The sequence below is a fragment of the Hippocampus zosterae genome, chromosome 1 (assembly GCF_025434085.1).
Source record: "Hippocampus zosterae strain Florida chromosome 1, ASM2543408v3, whole genome shotgun sequence".
NCBI classification, from domain to species: Eukaryota; Metazoa; Chordata; class Actinopteri; order Syngnathiformes; family Syngnathidae; genus Hippocampus; species Hippocampus zosterae.
Window position 1 is genome coordinate 23,588,887 of NC_067451.1, and position 15,221 is coordinate 23,604,107.

A 15,221-nucleotide genomic window follows, 5' to 3' on the forward strand; every position below is an offset into this window, starting at 1 on the left:
GTCTCTCTTTTTAATCATGAAACAGTGCTCTCAGGGAGGTATTCATTCACATTTGTTTTTATTGTGGCAGTAGTTTACCGTGGTGTAAAAGCACCCAAGATTTACAACAAAAAAATACAGTATATTTAATTTTTTTATAGTTGCTGTGATAGGGTTTACATCATATTGTGGTCAGGGAATGTTTACTGCACAACTCTTGTTTTTACTTTCACCAGGCAGCAAGGCAATTGAGAACATTTATAGCCTACACTCCCTTAAAGCACCGAGCTTTTAATTTTGTCCCAATGAAAAGAAGCACTTGAGCAGAGAGGCTTTGTAACCACGACAGCTCAGGCCTCCAGCCTTAGCCAGATTGCCCTTAATCTGATCGTCTGACTCTGTCTGACCTTTTGATTCAGTAATCTAGAAAGTCTGTAGCAAGGCACGTGTCTAAAAAAACATTCTCATAGTAATACGATTCTGATTTCTGTAAACACAAAAGAAAACATGTCCCATGTTCATTGTAATTGATATTAAATGTTAGAGTACGTACACAAGAAGTGAACACATAGTTGTGTGGGGTAAAGAGTGCAGGTTCTCCAAAGGTTTCAGATGTGGCTCAATTCATTCATTTTCCAACTGCTTATCCTGGTTTTGGCACAAATAATATCCAATTATATTGGCTTGGGAATTTTAAATTTAGATCATCAGGCGCACAATTTCTCATCAGAGTTTTTGTTGCATCATTCTTGTAGGTTTGTTTGTTTTGACAGTTCCGGCAATGATTTATGTCAACGGCTTTGGGTCCCACAGAGGAGCTGAAAAAGTTTGGGAGACCATTTTAAAGAATGACCCCAGGAGAGGTCTGACTTTATGGTTGCAATGGACAGGAATCGAGAAATGAACGGAGGCGGCATGGTAGTGGACTGGTTATCACATCCAAATTAGAGTACAGAGGTTCAGGGCTCGGTTGTGGGCTTCCTGTATGGAGCTTGCATGCTCTCCATGTGTCTGCGTGGGTTTTCTCCCACATTACAAAAACAGGCAGGGTAGGTTGATGGAACACTAAATTGTCCCTCTGTGTGATTGTGAGTGTGAATGGTTGTTTGTCTATGTGTGCCCTGTGTCTTGTCCAGGGAAACCAAGACAAGTATGACAAAAAAAAAGAGAGACTTATTTGAGAAAAAGCATGGAGGGACACCGTTCACAGATCTGTCAAGGGAGCCTTCTCTCTCTCCACATCTTGTGCTCTCATTTTATCTTGTTGGGATGTGGTGAAGGTCAGCGCAATGAGCATTTTGAGCAGCTACACAAAATGCAGACGAGTGCTTCAGCAGGCAAGTTTGCTTGTCCGCAAAATAACTGGTCAGCACTCAATCGTACGAAGTTACTTCCATTTAGCGCTGTTATATGTCAAATGGCCATTACACCTACGATTGACTGGCAACCACTTCAGGTTGTACTTCGACTGCCCAAAGTCAGCAGGGATAAACTCCAGCACACCCGCGCCCCTCGTGTGGATGTGCGGCTTGGAAAATGGATGGAGAGAGAAATGAACGGATGACTCAATGTAGTTCACAGAAACGATACCACATTCAGACTGACAAACATTTTATTTGGTTGTGAGGAACGGCTTGAGCCGTTTGTGCTTTAGGGTAAAAGCATTCATATTCATAAAGCCCAACCATATAAAAGGCAACACTTTGTAGACTGTTGAAAATGAAACGCAGTTAAGAAATAGGCCAAGTGGTCCATTTACATGGCAGCTTGAGCATTTTGTGCCACTGAACATTTTCCTCTGCCGCCATTATGGTTCTGTGTGCCCAAACGGCGCCGCCTGTACGCATCTCCAGGCGGTCAGAGATGGCTGCATGCTGAGTGGCTGTAGCTACTCGAGTGTGAAATATGAGCCCATTATGTCAACAGATGTTACAGACAGCAGAGGAGTGCAAGCGTGGCATGAGGAAGGACAGGACACGTGAATGCAGAGCCCAAAATAAATGTCAGTGACACAAAAAGAAGAAAAGTAGTTTTTGAGCTCATTATATTAAATACTTTGCTAGTAATAAATACAAATGCAGCAGAAGTGCATGGCCATAATAACGGTGGCTTTATGTACGGTTGCTGAGATTAAAAGACGCCAATTAAATGTACTGACAGGTTGGACAGGTTCTGAGGCTTACTCCTGGTCAAGGTGAAGGTGGCTGCAATGATCCATCGAGTGAAATAAATTTAGGGCCAATCCATTGATTCCCCTTTTAAACAATTCCTTGGGAGAATTCAGTAATGGTAAGTGGTGACGTAGACAAATTAGTGATTGTTCTCAATCAAACCAACAGAGATAATGTCCCACAAAATACAAAACTCCTAGAATAACTTCTCCTTGACACTGTAAACAAAACACAAAAAAGGGTGCTGGGCAGAAGTTTTGCACAAAGAGGAAAGCAAGACTTTTTTTTTTTTTGCATTGGACCCTTGTGTACAGTTGAAATCATGTGACAGTTACACAAAGTCATGTGTCGTATACGGTCAACTATTACCGAATGTTATCCCCCACAACGTGCAACGTCATCTCTCTGGAAAAATCATTACGCCATATCTCCATTTGTTCATACATCGTCACCCTCGTCCTCCTGACTAGATTGGCCACACCATTTTCTCTCTCACACTCTCATATGAGCTTCAGCAGAAGCTCGTAGGTGGCATTGATGATGCCCCAGGAGAGGAGTGAGCGGTGGTAGTTGAGGTGGGCCCCCCGAAAGAGCATGGCCACGCTTCCACCTCGCTCCCGCCACACCATGAGCAACACCTGACCGCACGGCTGGAAGGCTCCGCCCACTCGAGACTGAGCCCGCGACTTGATCACATTTAACGGGTAGAACATGATGCCGAGTGCCGCCCCAAGAACGCCCCCGCATACAAAATCGTTAACGAGGTGACCGGCCCGGCTGGTGGCTTCAGGGAGCTGTTCCTTTATGGGTCCTCGCAGCCCGAAGAAGAGCACGTTGCTCGGGCCGTTGCGGAGTAATATGGGCACGAGCCCACGGTAGCACTCCCGGAAACCGTACTCTGTCAGGAGTGTCCTGAAGGTGTGAGCCGTGTTGTTGAAGCGTCCGTGGTGTCGGTGGTCCTGAAGGAGCGTCTGCACACGCTCAAAGGGGGCCAGGAAGGCCTCCGCTGTCCCCGCCAGCGCGGCGGCAAAGCTTCTCGTGACCAGCTCCGGCACACCGCTGCCCTCGGCCCGCTCCAGAAGAACTCGGGAGAAGTCCTGGTACAAGCCGAACATAATAGCCACGGTGGTGCTCTTCTGGAGCAGCGGTGGGAGCAGCCCCCTGTACAGGTTTCGGAGGCCGTCCTTCTGGAGCTGACGGACCGCCTCGACCGCCAGGACGCCGTGTAGCTGTTGGCGAAAGAGAACCTTCTGGATGGGAAAGGTCACCATGATGTTGGTGAAAGCCGCGATGGAGCCGCAGACGTAATGCTTTCCTTGAGGTCCCAGAATGGCGCTCAGAGGCCCGGTGGAAAGCAAGGAGTGACCTCCTTGGCTCAAGGAGGCTGACGGCGGGGGTGTCTGGGCTGATGGAGAGTCCATGGTGTCAAGGAAGACTGAGTGCTCCTTGAGAATCACATTAGACCTGCTCTCCTCGTTAAACACCTGCCATGACACGAACAATATTTTGTTGCCAGTACTAGAAAGGTGACAAATGATACCATACCACCAGTGTTGTACGTGAACAAGTTCAATGAACAAAAGTTCAGGCATTAATTCATATTTTAGGCAAACGTGAACTGAAAATAGTGTCTTTTTGATTCATGAATGTACGGCTTATAATAACAATAATAGTCAACACTTTTACTTTCTTTCAACTTTTAACGTGCATTTTTAATTTTTTTTTTTTTTTTTAAACACAGTAGGCCGGCGGTGGGCTTCTCTACCAACAACAGGCGCAGCAAGTTATCTGGGGTAAACCCTCTCATCCAATACATCAAATGCCAATACATTTATGAACAAATATGGGGAACAAGTTTACACAGGCTAAAGATATCGCAGGGGTTCATCAGATCGTTACTCAACCTATAGTTGAGACGATTAACAAATATGCCTAATTACGACGGCATAGTTCACAAAGTTGCGGGTGAACGCTTACTTTGCGGAAAGTTTTTAACATAACAATCAAACCATTCTAGGAAATGTTCATTTACTCAAGCCACAAGCAATTCACTCTGAGCATGGAAATTGCCAGAATCGGACTGAGTAAGAATCAGTTCCTTGTTTTTCAAAGTCTCGTAGATTTGAGTCTTTCCGACTCCAGGCGTCTCCTGAATGTTTCATACTTTGTTACCCGCTTCGTTTAATCAAATACATATCACTTCCATGGTCATTACTTTCTCCCTCTTTCTTCGTCTTCCCCTCCCTCCCTGTACTCTGCAACTTTAAGTAACTGCGCCACCTGGTGTTGAAATACCTGTCATTACAAGTCCAAACAAAATGAATGCAATCAAACCGTAATTTTGCACCAATCTTCGGCGGGCCGGATTAAAAAGACCAACGCGTCGGATCAGGCCCGCGGGCCATAGTTTGCCCACCGCTGACTTAAAGTAATGCTGACGCTAAGCCAAGCGCTCCTCTAACTTAATGTCTTCGATTGACTTGGAACACGCCCTCTGCTTCCTTGCACTTTGTCCAGTTACGCTCATTTTCGATCTTGAACTAAAAGACAAGCTCCGTAAATGTAACTAGTCGTAAGACATGCAAGATTAAAAGCTGGAATGTGAATGTATGTAGAAAATGTGTAACCCGGGAGGTTAAAATTCAGCAACTGCTCCGGAGCTAAACGCGTTCGCCTGCCTACCCAATCGGCTATCTTGCTATCTCAATCTTGCACAAACGAACTATCAAGGTTAATTACTATAGAATATAATGTAAGATACAATCACGCCGTGTCAGTTTAGCATGCTAGGTGGCTAACCTGACAGTCTCAAAATAGACAAGGCGCATCATGATGACAGGTTGTTGTGGACACCGGACGGACATTGAACGTCAAGAGACAAAGGGAGAACCCCCACGTTCAGAATCCTGCGGGCTTAAAAGGTGTGCTTACCTGCTGTGTGGGCCAGTCGCTGTACAGTCCCAACGACAGGTGGAGAGCATCCAGTTTACTTCCCTGAAGAACAAATAGGCCAATGCTCTTCTAGGTCGTGTCTGCAGCCCCAGTAACTGGTCCCACTTCTTCTGTCTCAATTGTATTCACTCCCATGACTATTGGATAGCGTTTTCGCCATCTAGTGGATAGATGTGTAACTCTAATAGATGTCGTCATTTGTACGTTAGTTTGCTCGTAAGTCAAAACATGGTTTTAGTGTTGTTGATGATGATGGTTATTATGATTCCATAATAAGAGAGGATGCTTGGATCTTGGTGTGATAAGGTCTTAATATGCAATCTCATCTCCAAACAGAAACTATGTGTACAAAAGGCAGTTGCAAACTTTTTTTGCATTGATTGTGTGGACTTTTCTCTTAGATGTCACTATGCACGCACAGCAAGACGAAGCATACGGCTACATTGATCACTAATAACAAGACTACAACACAGTATAAATACAAGATACGTTTTCCCTGGGTTTTAAGGTGGGACTATCGTCGTTTATATCAAACGATACCGCGTGAAATATTTATATATTCGGACACATTTGGGGCGGGGGAGGGGGGGGGGGTAACACAGTAAACAACCTTGACCAATCATTTTCGTTTCCACCGGTTCCATCAATCAGAGGGTCACTAAATGACTTCCTTGTTTCTGATATGTACGGTGGTAAAAGTTTGGAATTTCCTGTTATTTAATTTCACACATCGGCATTCGTTTGAATGCTGACCGAACTACCCAGTTGTTAGCAGCAGACGTTTGGTATTTGTGTGTTCCAAAGCGCGGGTCGTAGTTTTTAAAATGTATTTATTGGAGGGGGTGGGTGATTGTTTATTTTTTTTCCCAGGAGTTGTCTATGTCGGCCGTAAAGTGGAGTGTTTGCGACAGTCGTATGATGTCATCAACAAATCCTGAAAGAACGACCGATGGGGATTATTTAAAATAAATATATAATATATATCTGATCGTTTCTTTTATAATGCGTGTTACACGCGAACGCATGCGTGTTAACTGTCATCGAGAGGCGTAAATTGGAACACCCAGTGAAATTAGACAGATAAAATAACCCCGAGTACTCGTTTAATAATGCTAGCGTTAGTTAGCCTTGTAGTTTGCTTGTGATAGATTAGTTTTAATCTTGAGAATGTAATTTGCACCCGCTACGAGTAGGATGAGATAAGAATTTTGTATGACAGAACTGGACTAGAACAAGAGCTGCATCTGGAGCTAGTTTGTCGTCTTCGCTGCCGATAACTGTTCATCACAAATGTCAGTGCAAAAAGACTGCGAGTTTTTGGTCAAAAGAGCTCGGGAGCTTGTTCCCGATGACCCCTGTGCGGCTAAAGCCTGGCTCATAACTGCCAGAACGCTTTACCCTGCCGACTTTAACATACAGGTACGGTCTACCACATCTCTTGCTGTACCCTCCACCCCGCATGATTTTAGGTTGTTCAATTCGTTAGGGACACTTGTACAATTTAAAGAAATTCAAAACATGTGCTGTATCAGAGATTCTGCCTTTACAAAAGTAATAATGCTTTTATTTGATTGCACTGTCAGCTATACGTTCACGTCACCACTGTCAGTTATTTTAAAAATGCAAACTTGTCCAACATGTACGTGAGTCACAGTAATACATTTTCTCCACAGTATGAAATGTACATCATTGAACGCAACGCAGAAAGGACAACTTGCGCAGGGAGATTGCTGTATGACATGTGAGTGACTTGCTCAATGGTTGATGTCTTGGGATGGAAACACTTTTTGAATATATTTCGTCCATCCTTTAGGTTTTTAAATTTCCCAGATCAGCCCATTGTGTGGCGTGAGATAAGTGTCATCACAGCAGCTCTGCGCAATGACGCTCAGGACAAACATTCTCAGTTCCTTCGAGGTGAGAGAAACGTGCACTGTAGTTTCAGTTATGTTTCTTTGTGCATTGTAATGCTGTACGGCTATCCTTGAGGATTGAAAGCCTATTTTAACAGGCACAGTTTATGTTTGTCTTCACCAGGGCTTTTTGAAACACTGCCTGGTCGTATACAGTGTGAGATGTTGCTGAAAGCAACAGAGCAGTGCTTCAACACTTTGGAGAAGGCAGAGATGCTGTTGCTCCTCCTGAAACGCTTTCCAGAGTCCGTGGTCCAACACGGGGTATGTGATTTATGACAATACGGTGAAAAAAAATGGAGGAAATATAATTTCATTATCCTTTTGTCTCAAAAGGTGAGTCTAGGTGAGACACTGTTGGAAGCAGAGACATCTGAGAAAGTGGAATCACCCATCAACTGCTTCAGAAAACTTTTTGGTTTGTGAACACTTTAATTAGTGCTTGCAATCATTTTCTCGTGTTAAAAACGATGTGGAAAGTGCAATTATTAGAAATCGTAAACTTGAACATAGGGCACTGTTTTACCTCTCAGAAATAGTATGAAATTATTGTTCCAGGGTCAAACTGTCCCCATCATATCACCCTTGTCAACTGCAAGTTTTAAAGTCACATTTTAACATTCTTAAATATCATATAATGTTTTATTCAAGTATTGTTTAAGTTACCCAAATGAGCGAATTGGTAACCAGAAAATGCTTACAATATCTGTATATAATATATAAGTTATTAGATGTGAGATGTTTGAAATTTTTGTGCAGGTTTTAGCAAGCATCATGGAAGAAGTTGTCAAGTGTGACTTGCTTTCGCGGGCCACATAAAATGATGTTGCGGGCCAGATCTGCCTTGAATTTGATATCTATGAAATAAGATGACCACCAATATAAAAACAACAATCCTAACTTAAATGATGACTGAAATAGTTGTGATGTGAAGGTAACAGCAAATTGTAAAGCAGTGATGGCATTATGTGTCCCAAAATGTATTTTTCCACGCTGATTTAAAGAAGTGTCTTTACTTTTCTCAAGCAGGTGAGGTTTTTGCGATTTTTTTTTTAAACTTTGACCTACAAAAGGTTGAGCGATACAGATTTTACCATGATTGTAATTTATAGCAATGATGTTTCCGAGAGTTCATTTGTTGCTGAACCGAGTATCTGTCTTTGTGATACAGTGTGCGACGTCTTTCCTTTGGTTATAAACAACATGGACATGCGCCTGCCAGCCAGCTTGATGCAGAAATATATCCTGAAAGCTGCTGAATTCTACATCGGTTATGTCACCCGAGGACCTTCACCGGATGGACAGATAAACGGTGACGTAGATCAGTGTGCTTGTTCTTGACTGTTTCTCTGGTTTCGTTTATTCTTACAGCAGTAATATTAAGCTTTGACTTTTTATTCTTTCGGTTAGCGTCTCAAGAAGGTGGTCCCCTAAAGTCTCCCAGTGTCTCCCGTGGCTCCCAGCGATACGTTATAGACGGCTTGTCGGAAAAGTCCTCAGTGGTCTCCGAACCTTGGGAGAGGCTGTTGGACCTGGTTGCTGTCGTCGGCACTCGATGTGAGTGGCAGGGAGACAAAGGGCAAAGGTAGGCAATCTATTGATGTCTCTGTATAGCTGTAAAAAAGATCAAATTTCAAGTTTGTCACACATCAGTTATAGAGCAACATGCATCTAATGCATGCACTTTCTCAAATGGTAGTATTGTGGGAGGTACTTTGAGCTTGTCCAGCCAATCATGAATCTGAGGATCCTCTGTAGGCCATCGGATTGAATATTTTGTGAAGCCCTCACTCATCGTTGCATTGATGCAACAAATGACAGTGTTTGCTAGTGTTCAACAATTGTTGAAATTTAAATACATTTGTGAACATGTTTTTTTTTTTTTTTGTGCACACTGACCTACCCTGCAATTCATGCCCAACATTTATCGGGGCATAAGGAAAGGAAACTTAGCTTTTCTAACTACTAGGGGTATACTCAATAATGTTGAACACATCAGGATAGATTTTACGGTAATTTAAAAATAATTACAGTATTAGGAAGGTTAAAAAAAAGACAGAGACTTATACCGTTACAATATTTTTAGAATTGTCATTGTGTTGGTGTAGAACTGTAGTGCATAATGCCGAAAGCTTTTACGTAGCTAAATAGAGTAACCAAACAAACTCTTAGAAAACACATCTCAGTATGCTGCGGTGCAGTTGCAAACTACAAACACAAAAATACACATTTTGGTCAGTCATTACGTCTTTGGCAGTGCCTATGCAGTCAGTGCATTATTATTATTACGGGGAGTTGATCCTTAGCCATCATATTGTGCAGCTGGACTTCATGATTTTGCCAGTGATTGTTGTGAGGTTATTCAATTTGTAATTGCAACCTTTATTTTGTAGAAGCTATATTGACTTACTTCAGAGAGTGAAGGAGCTGTGTCGCTACTTACCGGGCCTGGAGGGAGACACCAGAGCCCGCTGCTGCAGTCAGGTCGTTATCTGCGCCGCCCTCGTCCTCTTCCGCAATGCCTTCCTTTACGTCTCAAAAGTGCAGCCAGCGCTGTTCCAAGGTTGGTCATCATCGCTGCACACACACACAAACATCGACTCACTATGTTTCACAGAATTTGACCTGAGGAACTGTTGCTTTTATTAATCAGGCGTGAATACTCTGAACTTGAGCCCGTGGATTCTAGTGGAGGACTTCAGCTCAGTGTACAATGATGTGGAAGCGGAGAGAGGAACAGTCAAACACACGCACAAGAAACGCAAAATGGCCGATGGCAGAGAGAAGATCATTGTGAGGATAATGCATTTGCTCGAACAAGGGATCGTGTCGTTATCTACAGTGTCGGTGCGTGCATGCTTGTGTGTGTGATTCCAGAGCTCAGATGATGAGGAAGGCTTGGGGAAGGTGCGTGGGCGACACATCTTGGTGAGCAAGACGGAAATGCCCAACTGGTCAGAGACTCTGGAGGGCTTTTATACAGCGAGGGAAAGCTGGGACCTTCTTCACTCCCATGACACCCTTGAAACTGGTAACCACCTCCTCTGCCCTTTTATGTGTTCATGCTCCGTTATTCAGTGAAAGCATTTCATTGGCACCAGCCTGTGGAATCTTGGTCCCAAGGCACTATGTTGAAAGAGTTTGAGGAGCTTCATTTAAACTAAAGTACCCGGCAGTGCTTTGCTGCCATTTTGTGACATCTACAGGCAATTATAAACCTTTTGTGGGGGAGGGGGTGGGGTCGCTTGTTCGTGCATTATTACTATTTGCAGGGGAACACTGTCTCCGTTTCCAATGATTGTGTGACTTTTTATTGACATTTTATTTGGGGTTGGGGGTTGTTCTTTTTACAGAGTTCAAAAAGATTTGTGCCTCTTGGAAGACCGAGAGCTGGCTGTGGTTCCGAATTTTCCTCACAGACATGATCATATACCAGGCAAGAAACTATTCCATAAACCAGAACATTGTTGAGTCAAGTAGACCAGTATGAAGTGCTCTCAGGCTAGCGCAAACAAACACAAAAGTCCCTGACAGAGAACGATTTGTCTCTGCAACGTTGTTCCAACTGTCTAGCGTCTTGCTTGATAAGTGATGGTTGCCCCTGTGTTTTCCAGGGACAGTACCGTAAGGCCCTGTCCAGCCTGCACCAAATGGCTGCCGTGCAGCAGCCTCCGTCGGGCCAGCAGAGTCCTTCGGGTCAAATCAGTCTGGAGCACCACAGGGCCCTCATACAGCAGGCCTCCTGCCACTATGCGCTGGGAGAATACAGGGTAAGCACAAGCATGCTTGTTCCGTACAGTGTGAGTCGTCTCTGCTGCCCCACTCGTTCAATTTTTTTAGATGGCCTGTGAGAAGCTTCTTGATGTTGTCAGCGGACTGCTACCCCCAAACCATGAACCACCAAAGGCCTCCGAGGATCAGATGAGAGTCAAGACCAAAGTGAAGAAAAGTAAGATATTCATTCTTGGCTTTTTCACGAGGCGATTTGACCAAATAACCAAAATCGTATGACTGATTATTCATTTGTCCAAACGAGGTCATGACCTGAGATTGCTCCCATGCACCAGCAATGCTGTGTTGCCTTTCTGCCTCCAGCTGATGTTGGCCTGTTTCAAGGTACTGTTTGTTCACGTTGTGCAGTTGTAGTCATACGCACTAAAACAACCATTTCCTCCTTTTGCGCCACCCAGCCACGAGCCTTTACAGACACCCGAGATGACCTGTCGTTAGGTCACGTGGTGGTCCTCCTGCAGTACGACTGGCCACAGGGCGAGGTGCTCTTTCTAAAAGCCGTGGATAAGATCTGTCTTCAAGGCGGTTTCCAGTATGAGAATTTCTTCAACTATGTCACCAGTATCCTGCCTTACAGATTCTGTATTGTCCTTGCAAACGTAATCCGGATCCATTTTCTCACTGTTGTATTTATTCCCTGTCGTACCCTTAAATGATTGAACCTTTGCCAAACTGGGAAATGTGTTTTAGATGATTTTGGGATAAAATATCTGTCAAACAAGGTTATGTCCTTACACGGACAGAAAGAAAGTAAAGTAAGCAATTTTTGTTTTTGCTGTCAAATGACAAAATGAGTCAAATTTGACCTGAACGGGTTGTCAGTATTTTATTTTTTTTGGACAATAAGGCCCTCCACAGTATAATTCACACCAGTCAAAAAGTGCTACATGAAAGATGATGAAAACAAATGTACGTCACACTAGAGTGTAAGTTGCATTTTTTTCGAGGGAAATTGATTTTACGAAAATCGAGACAACCCAAAATCCCCATTTACTCATCGTGGCAGCGTTCGGAAATTAATTTGACCGGTCACAAATTTATATCATTGTTCAAATGTGCCAAAATCAGAGCAGCACCACACGCCGTGCGCTCTCTTGTCATGGCTGTTACCCTCCTTGAGCTCACATCCATTGTCAGACATCGACATGCTGGAGGAGTTTGCTTACCTGCGAACTCCTGACGGCGGCAGGATCCAGCTGGAGCTGCTACCCAATCAGGGAATGCTGATTAAGTAAGTGCTTCACATTCAATCACTCGGCATCCGGTCTGGAATACCCCAGGCTTTGTTGGTTTGTTGTTCACAGAGAAGGTCAACTCGATGATCAGTTTGTCGAGGACTTAACCCACAAAGATGCTGTCATAGGAGCGGGCTTTAAAAAGAGAAGGGTTGTACAGTATCTCATAAAAGTGTGGACACCCCTTACATTTTTGCAAATGTATTCTTTTAGGGGGCAACACAGGAGAAATGATATTTTGCTATAATGGATATGAGTGAGTGTAGATGAACTATCACCACAAAAGTAACTCAACACGTAGCCATCAATGTCGAAACCACTGGCAACAAAAGTGACTGCACCTAAGTGAAAATATCCATATTGGGCCTAAAGTGTTGATAATGGCCACCAATGTCCCCCCCCCCCCCACCCCCACCCACCCCCCATTACTACTCCAACCTTCTTGGAATGGACCTGACCTGAGTTTAACAGGTTGCCATTGGAGTCCTTTCCACTCCTCCAGGACGCCGACACGGAGCTTGTGAGTGGGTATTGGCAATCTTCCTGTCGCCTTGAAAAAAGGCCAGAGGTCACCAACATTTTTTTGTGAGCTATCACTTTGGTACCGAATAATGTGAAGGGTTAACAGTTAGATCGGCACCTCTGAAATACCAAATTTGCTTTCAATACATGACACGTTGAAGATGTGAAGGCATTGATTGTTTTTATGATTTCTCACAATAATTACAGTTTTAATATTTTGAGCCACAGTGTCAAGTAAACTCTTGGAGATTATTTTTTTTTCTCCGTTGATTCCGAATCTGCCATGTTTTTTTGTTTTCACTCACGCATCAGGTTTTCATAATTAGTATTATAATAACAGTACCGGTAATATAATATGTAATGTAATCTATTTTGTAATGTTTATGGAATTAATGGTTAGGTTCAGCAACAGTTGGAATTTTCTTTTCTGAAGTGTCATAAAATATAGAGATAAACTCTATATTGTGCAAGCTTTTGTAGGTCAGACTTCAAAATGAAAAAATGAGAATATCTAAAATATCTATAGTGCTGGGGTGGAAAAAGTACCGTACTTACATTGGGGGGGGGGGGGGGGGGTGGATCAGCGTCAAAAATACGTTAAAGGACATATAAAGCCACCTTTGATTAAAATTTGCTGTTGAGCAGTGTAAATAATGATATGGTGAGGATGTGATGATACTGATTGTCATAATAATTATCAACAATGATTGAACAAGGTAGGATGTCAAAAAATAGAAATATTCAACTCTTTCTACAAATCTCTTCATTTCTTCTTTTGTAATGGTCACTTTTACAACATTTCTAAGAAATCACATTGTCTCGTCACCGTTGAGTTACTTTTTGAAGAGGCCTCCTTGTGTAGAGTACGTAGGGCAACATGTCTTTTTCACATCTTCAGCTATTTGCCACAAGGTGACGTGTTCAACTTCCACTGACCGCTGTGAGAGTATGAGAGCGAAACACGAAGAACCTAGGGGTGTGCTCACTTTTGTTGCCAGGGTTTTAGTCATGAATGACTGTGTGTTGACTTATTTTGAGGGAAAAGGTTACATTTACACTGCTCTATGAGCTGGACACTGACTTCTCTCCAGTGAAGTAAAGTGTCATTTCTTCTCGATGGTCCCATGAAAAGACAACGCGTTGAGAGCAATGTGCGGGTTGTACTTAGTTTTGTGAGATACTGTCTGTCAAATCTATCAACTTAAACTTTCAGAGTTGCAGACTTAGGAACACTGAAATGCAACCACACTGACCGAGTGTTTGAATGTTGCTGTCCCTCAGGAACCCTAGGCCCACCCTGGGGTTGGAGTTAAACACCCTTCTGCTACAAGGGGTGCAGACGATGGACAGGTACCCCGGGCCCCTCCTACCACAGTGCCCATCCCTCCCCCAAGCACCAGTCACCATTCATTCCCAATTCCAAGGCCTGTCATACCCCCCTTCCCAGATTTTTATTTGGGCCAATCATTTAAGAACAAGTCGTCGTCGTCGCCGTTTGGTTGATTTGAGCCATCGCTCGTCTTTCTGTGGTCATCACTGTTGTTAGTTAAGACAATGTCGTTCTTGTTACAGTTAGTTTCTTTTGGCCTTTTCACAGCACTTGGCTTCATTTCATTTGTGCTTATATTTCACATGTACTGTTGATTGAGCTTGTTGCTTCATGGTATATAATTGATGTGGCATTCAAACATCGCTCTCTAAACACAGTGGCTCTTTATCTGTGTTCTCATGTGCAGACACCACACGGTGACGAGAGGGATCACCAAAGGAGTGAAGGAGGATTTCCGTCTGGCCATGGAGAGGCAAGTGTCGCGGTGTGGGGAGAACCTGCTCAGTGTGCTGCACCGTTTCTGTATCAACGAGAAAATCATCATCGTCCAGTCTCTCCCTTGACACTCACAACATTCTCAAAAAGGAGGTTCAACAGTTTTTGTTTTTGTTTTTTAATAGTAAAATGTGGAAAAAGCACTTCATAGTTACCACACTGGTATTTCCTTTTGGGGCGGGGCTTAATAATAACCATACATAGTTCAGTGCTGGTGTGTTAGTTTCAACATGCATAACCACAACATTTCAAGTGGTTTCAATAGGATGTGATATTTGGTCAGAGGTCTTATAAAATAATTCCCATTTTGGTTTTCTTTGTGAGGAAAACATGAACTTGTTCTTCTCTTCTGATGCATTACCAATCCCACCACTGGATGGCAGCAACTAAAAATTGCGTTCAAAGGAAAATGGTAAAATGTTGAAAACGTCTATTGAAAAGCCTTGTCGACAAACCCTTGTAAATACCTTGCTGACATTCAGAGTGAGCCACTTACATAGCGGCTTTTGGAGCTCCTGAGATTTCGCAAGTGTACTTGGGGTGTACTTGGGTTCTTTTTATTTTTCTTTTATGTATTTTAGATTGGTCTCAAATGGTAAATAAAGCAGTCAACAATCCTGGTGTATTGAATGAGATTTTGTTGACTTAACAAAATGTTCATATATTCTTTGACAAGCAAACTGATGTGTCATTGTGATGGATAGTAATTTGCAACATTGACAAAATCTATAAATACCAAATTTCACATTTTTTATTTGCATCCTACTCATTTTTCTTTATTTTCACAATGCAAACAACGGTAGTTGCTTACTTCCACCATTTGAATGCAAAG

At 43.1% G+C, this 15,221-nt stretch overlaps 2 protein-coding genes across 5 annotated transcripts; one reads left to right on the top strand and one right to left on the bottom strand.

Moving 5' to 3' along the window:
* Positions 1–1,573: 1,573 nt before the first annotated feature.
* slc25a51b (solute carrier family 25 member 51b) lies at positions 1,574–5,245 on the bottom strand. The gene is made up of 2 exons (XM_052075991.1): positions 5,082–5,245; positions 1,574–3,634 (listed from the first exon to the last, which is right to left on the bottom strand). The coding sequence occupies exon 2, from the start codon at positions 3,569–3,571 to the stop codon at positions 2,651–2,653; it is 921 nt and encodes a 306-aa protein (XP_051931951.1). The 5' UTR covers positions 3,572–3,634; positions 5,082–5,245; the 3' UTR covers positions 1,574–2,650.
* Positions 5,246–5,976: 731 nt separating this feature from the next.
* ints10 (integrator complex subunit 10) lies at positions 5,977–15,006 on the top strand. 4 transcript variants are annotated; one of them, XM_052074191.1, is made up of 18 exons: positions 5,977–6,521; positions 6,776–6,843; positions 6,916–7,019; positions 7,140–7,279; positions 7,352–7,433; positions 8,187–8,327; positions 8,426–8,600; positions 9,409–9,578; positions 9,669–9,808; positions 9,893–10,046; positions 10,369–10,451; positions 10,630–10,785; positions 10,856–10,964; positions 11,052–11,131; positions 11,206–11,368; positions 11,945–12,038; positions 13,846–13,914; positions 14,301–15,006. In XM_052074191.1, the coding sequence occupies exons 1-18, from the start codon at positions 6,393–6,395 to the stop codon at positions 14,455–14,457; spliced, it is 2,214 nt and encodes a 737-aa protein (XP_051930151.1). In that variant the 5' UTR covers positions 5,977–6,392; the 3' UTR covers positions 14,458–15,006. The 4 variants fall into 4 exon arrangements, 2 of the variants coding, with proteins under 2 accessions (XP_051930151.1, XP_051930160.1); XR_007963744.1 differs by having other exon boundaries at positions 5,978–6,521; positions 11,941–12,038; positions 14,301–14,466; XR_007963741.1 differs by lacking the exon at positions 13,846–13,914 and having other exon boundaries at positions 5,978–6,521; positions 11,941–12,038; positions 14,301–14,509.
* The last annotated feature ends 215 nt before the right edge of the window (positions 15,007–15,221 follow it).

Excerpts from the sequence above, each read along its gene's own strand:
- slc25a51b (XM_052075991.1), bottom strand. The coding sequence starts at position 3,571 with ATGGACTCTCCATCAGCCCAGACACCCCCGCCGTCAGCCTCCTTGAGC.
- ints10 (XM_052074191.1), top strand. The coding sequence starts at position 6,393 with ATGTCAGTGCAAAAAGACTGCGAGTTTTTGGTCAAAAGAGCTCGGGAG. Across the intron at positions 7,434-8,186 it reads CTGCTTCAGAAAACTTTTTG|TGTGCGACGTCTTTCCTTTG; the intron begins GTTTGTGAACAC and ends TTTGTGATACAG. Across the intron at positions 10,452-10,629 it reads CAGACATGATCATATACCAG|GGACAGTACCGTAAGGCCCT; the intron begins GCAAGAAACTAT and ends TGTGTTTTCCAG.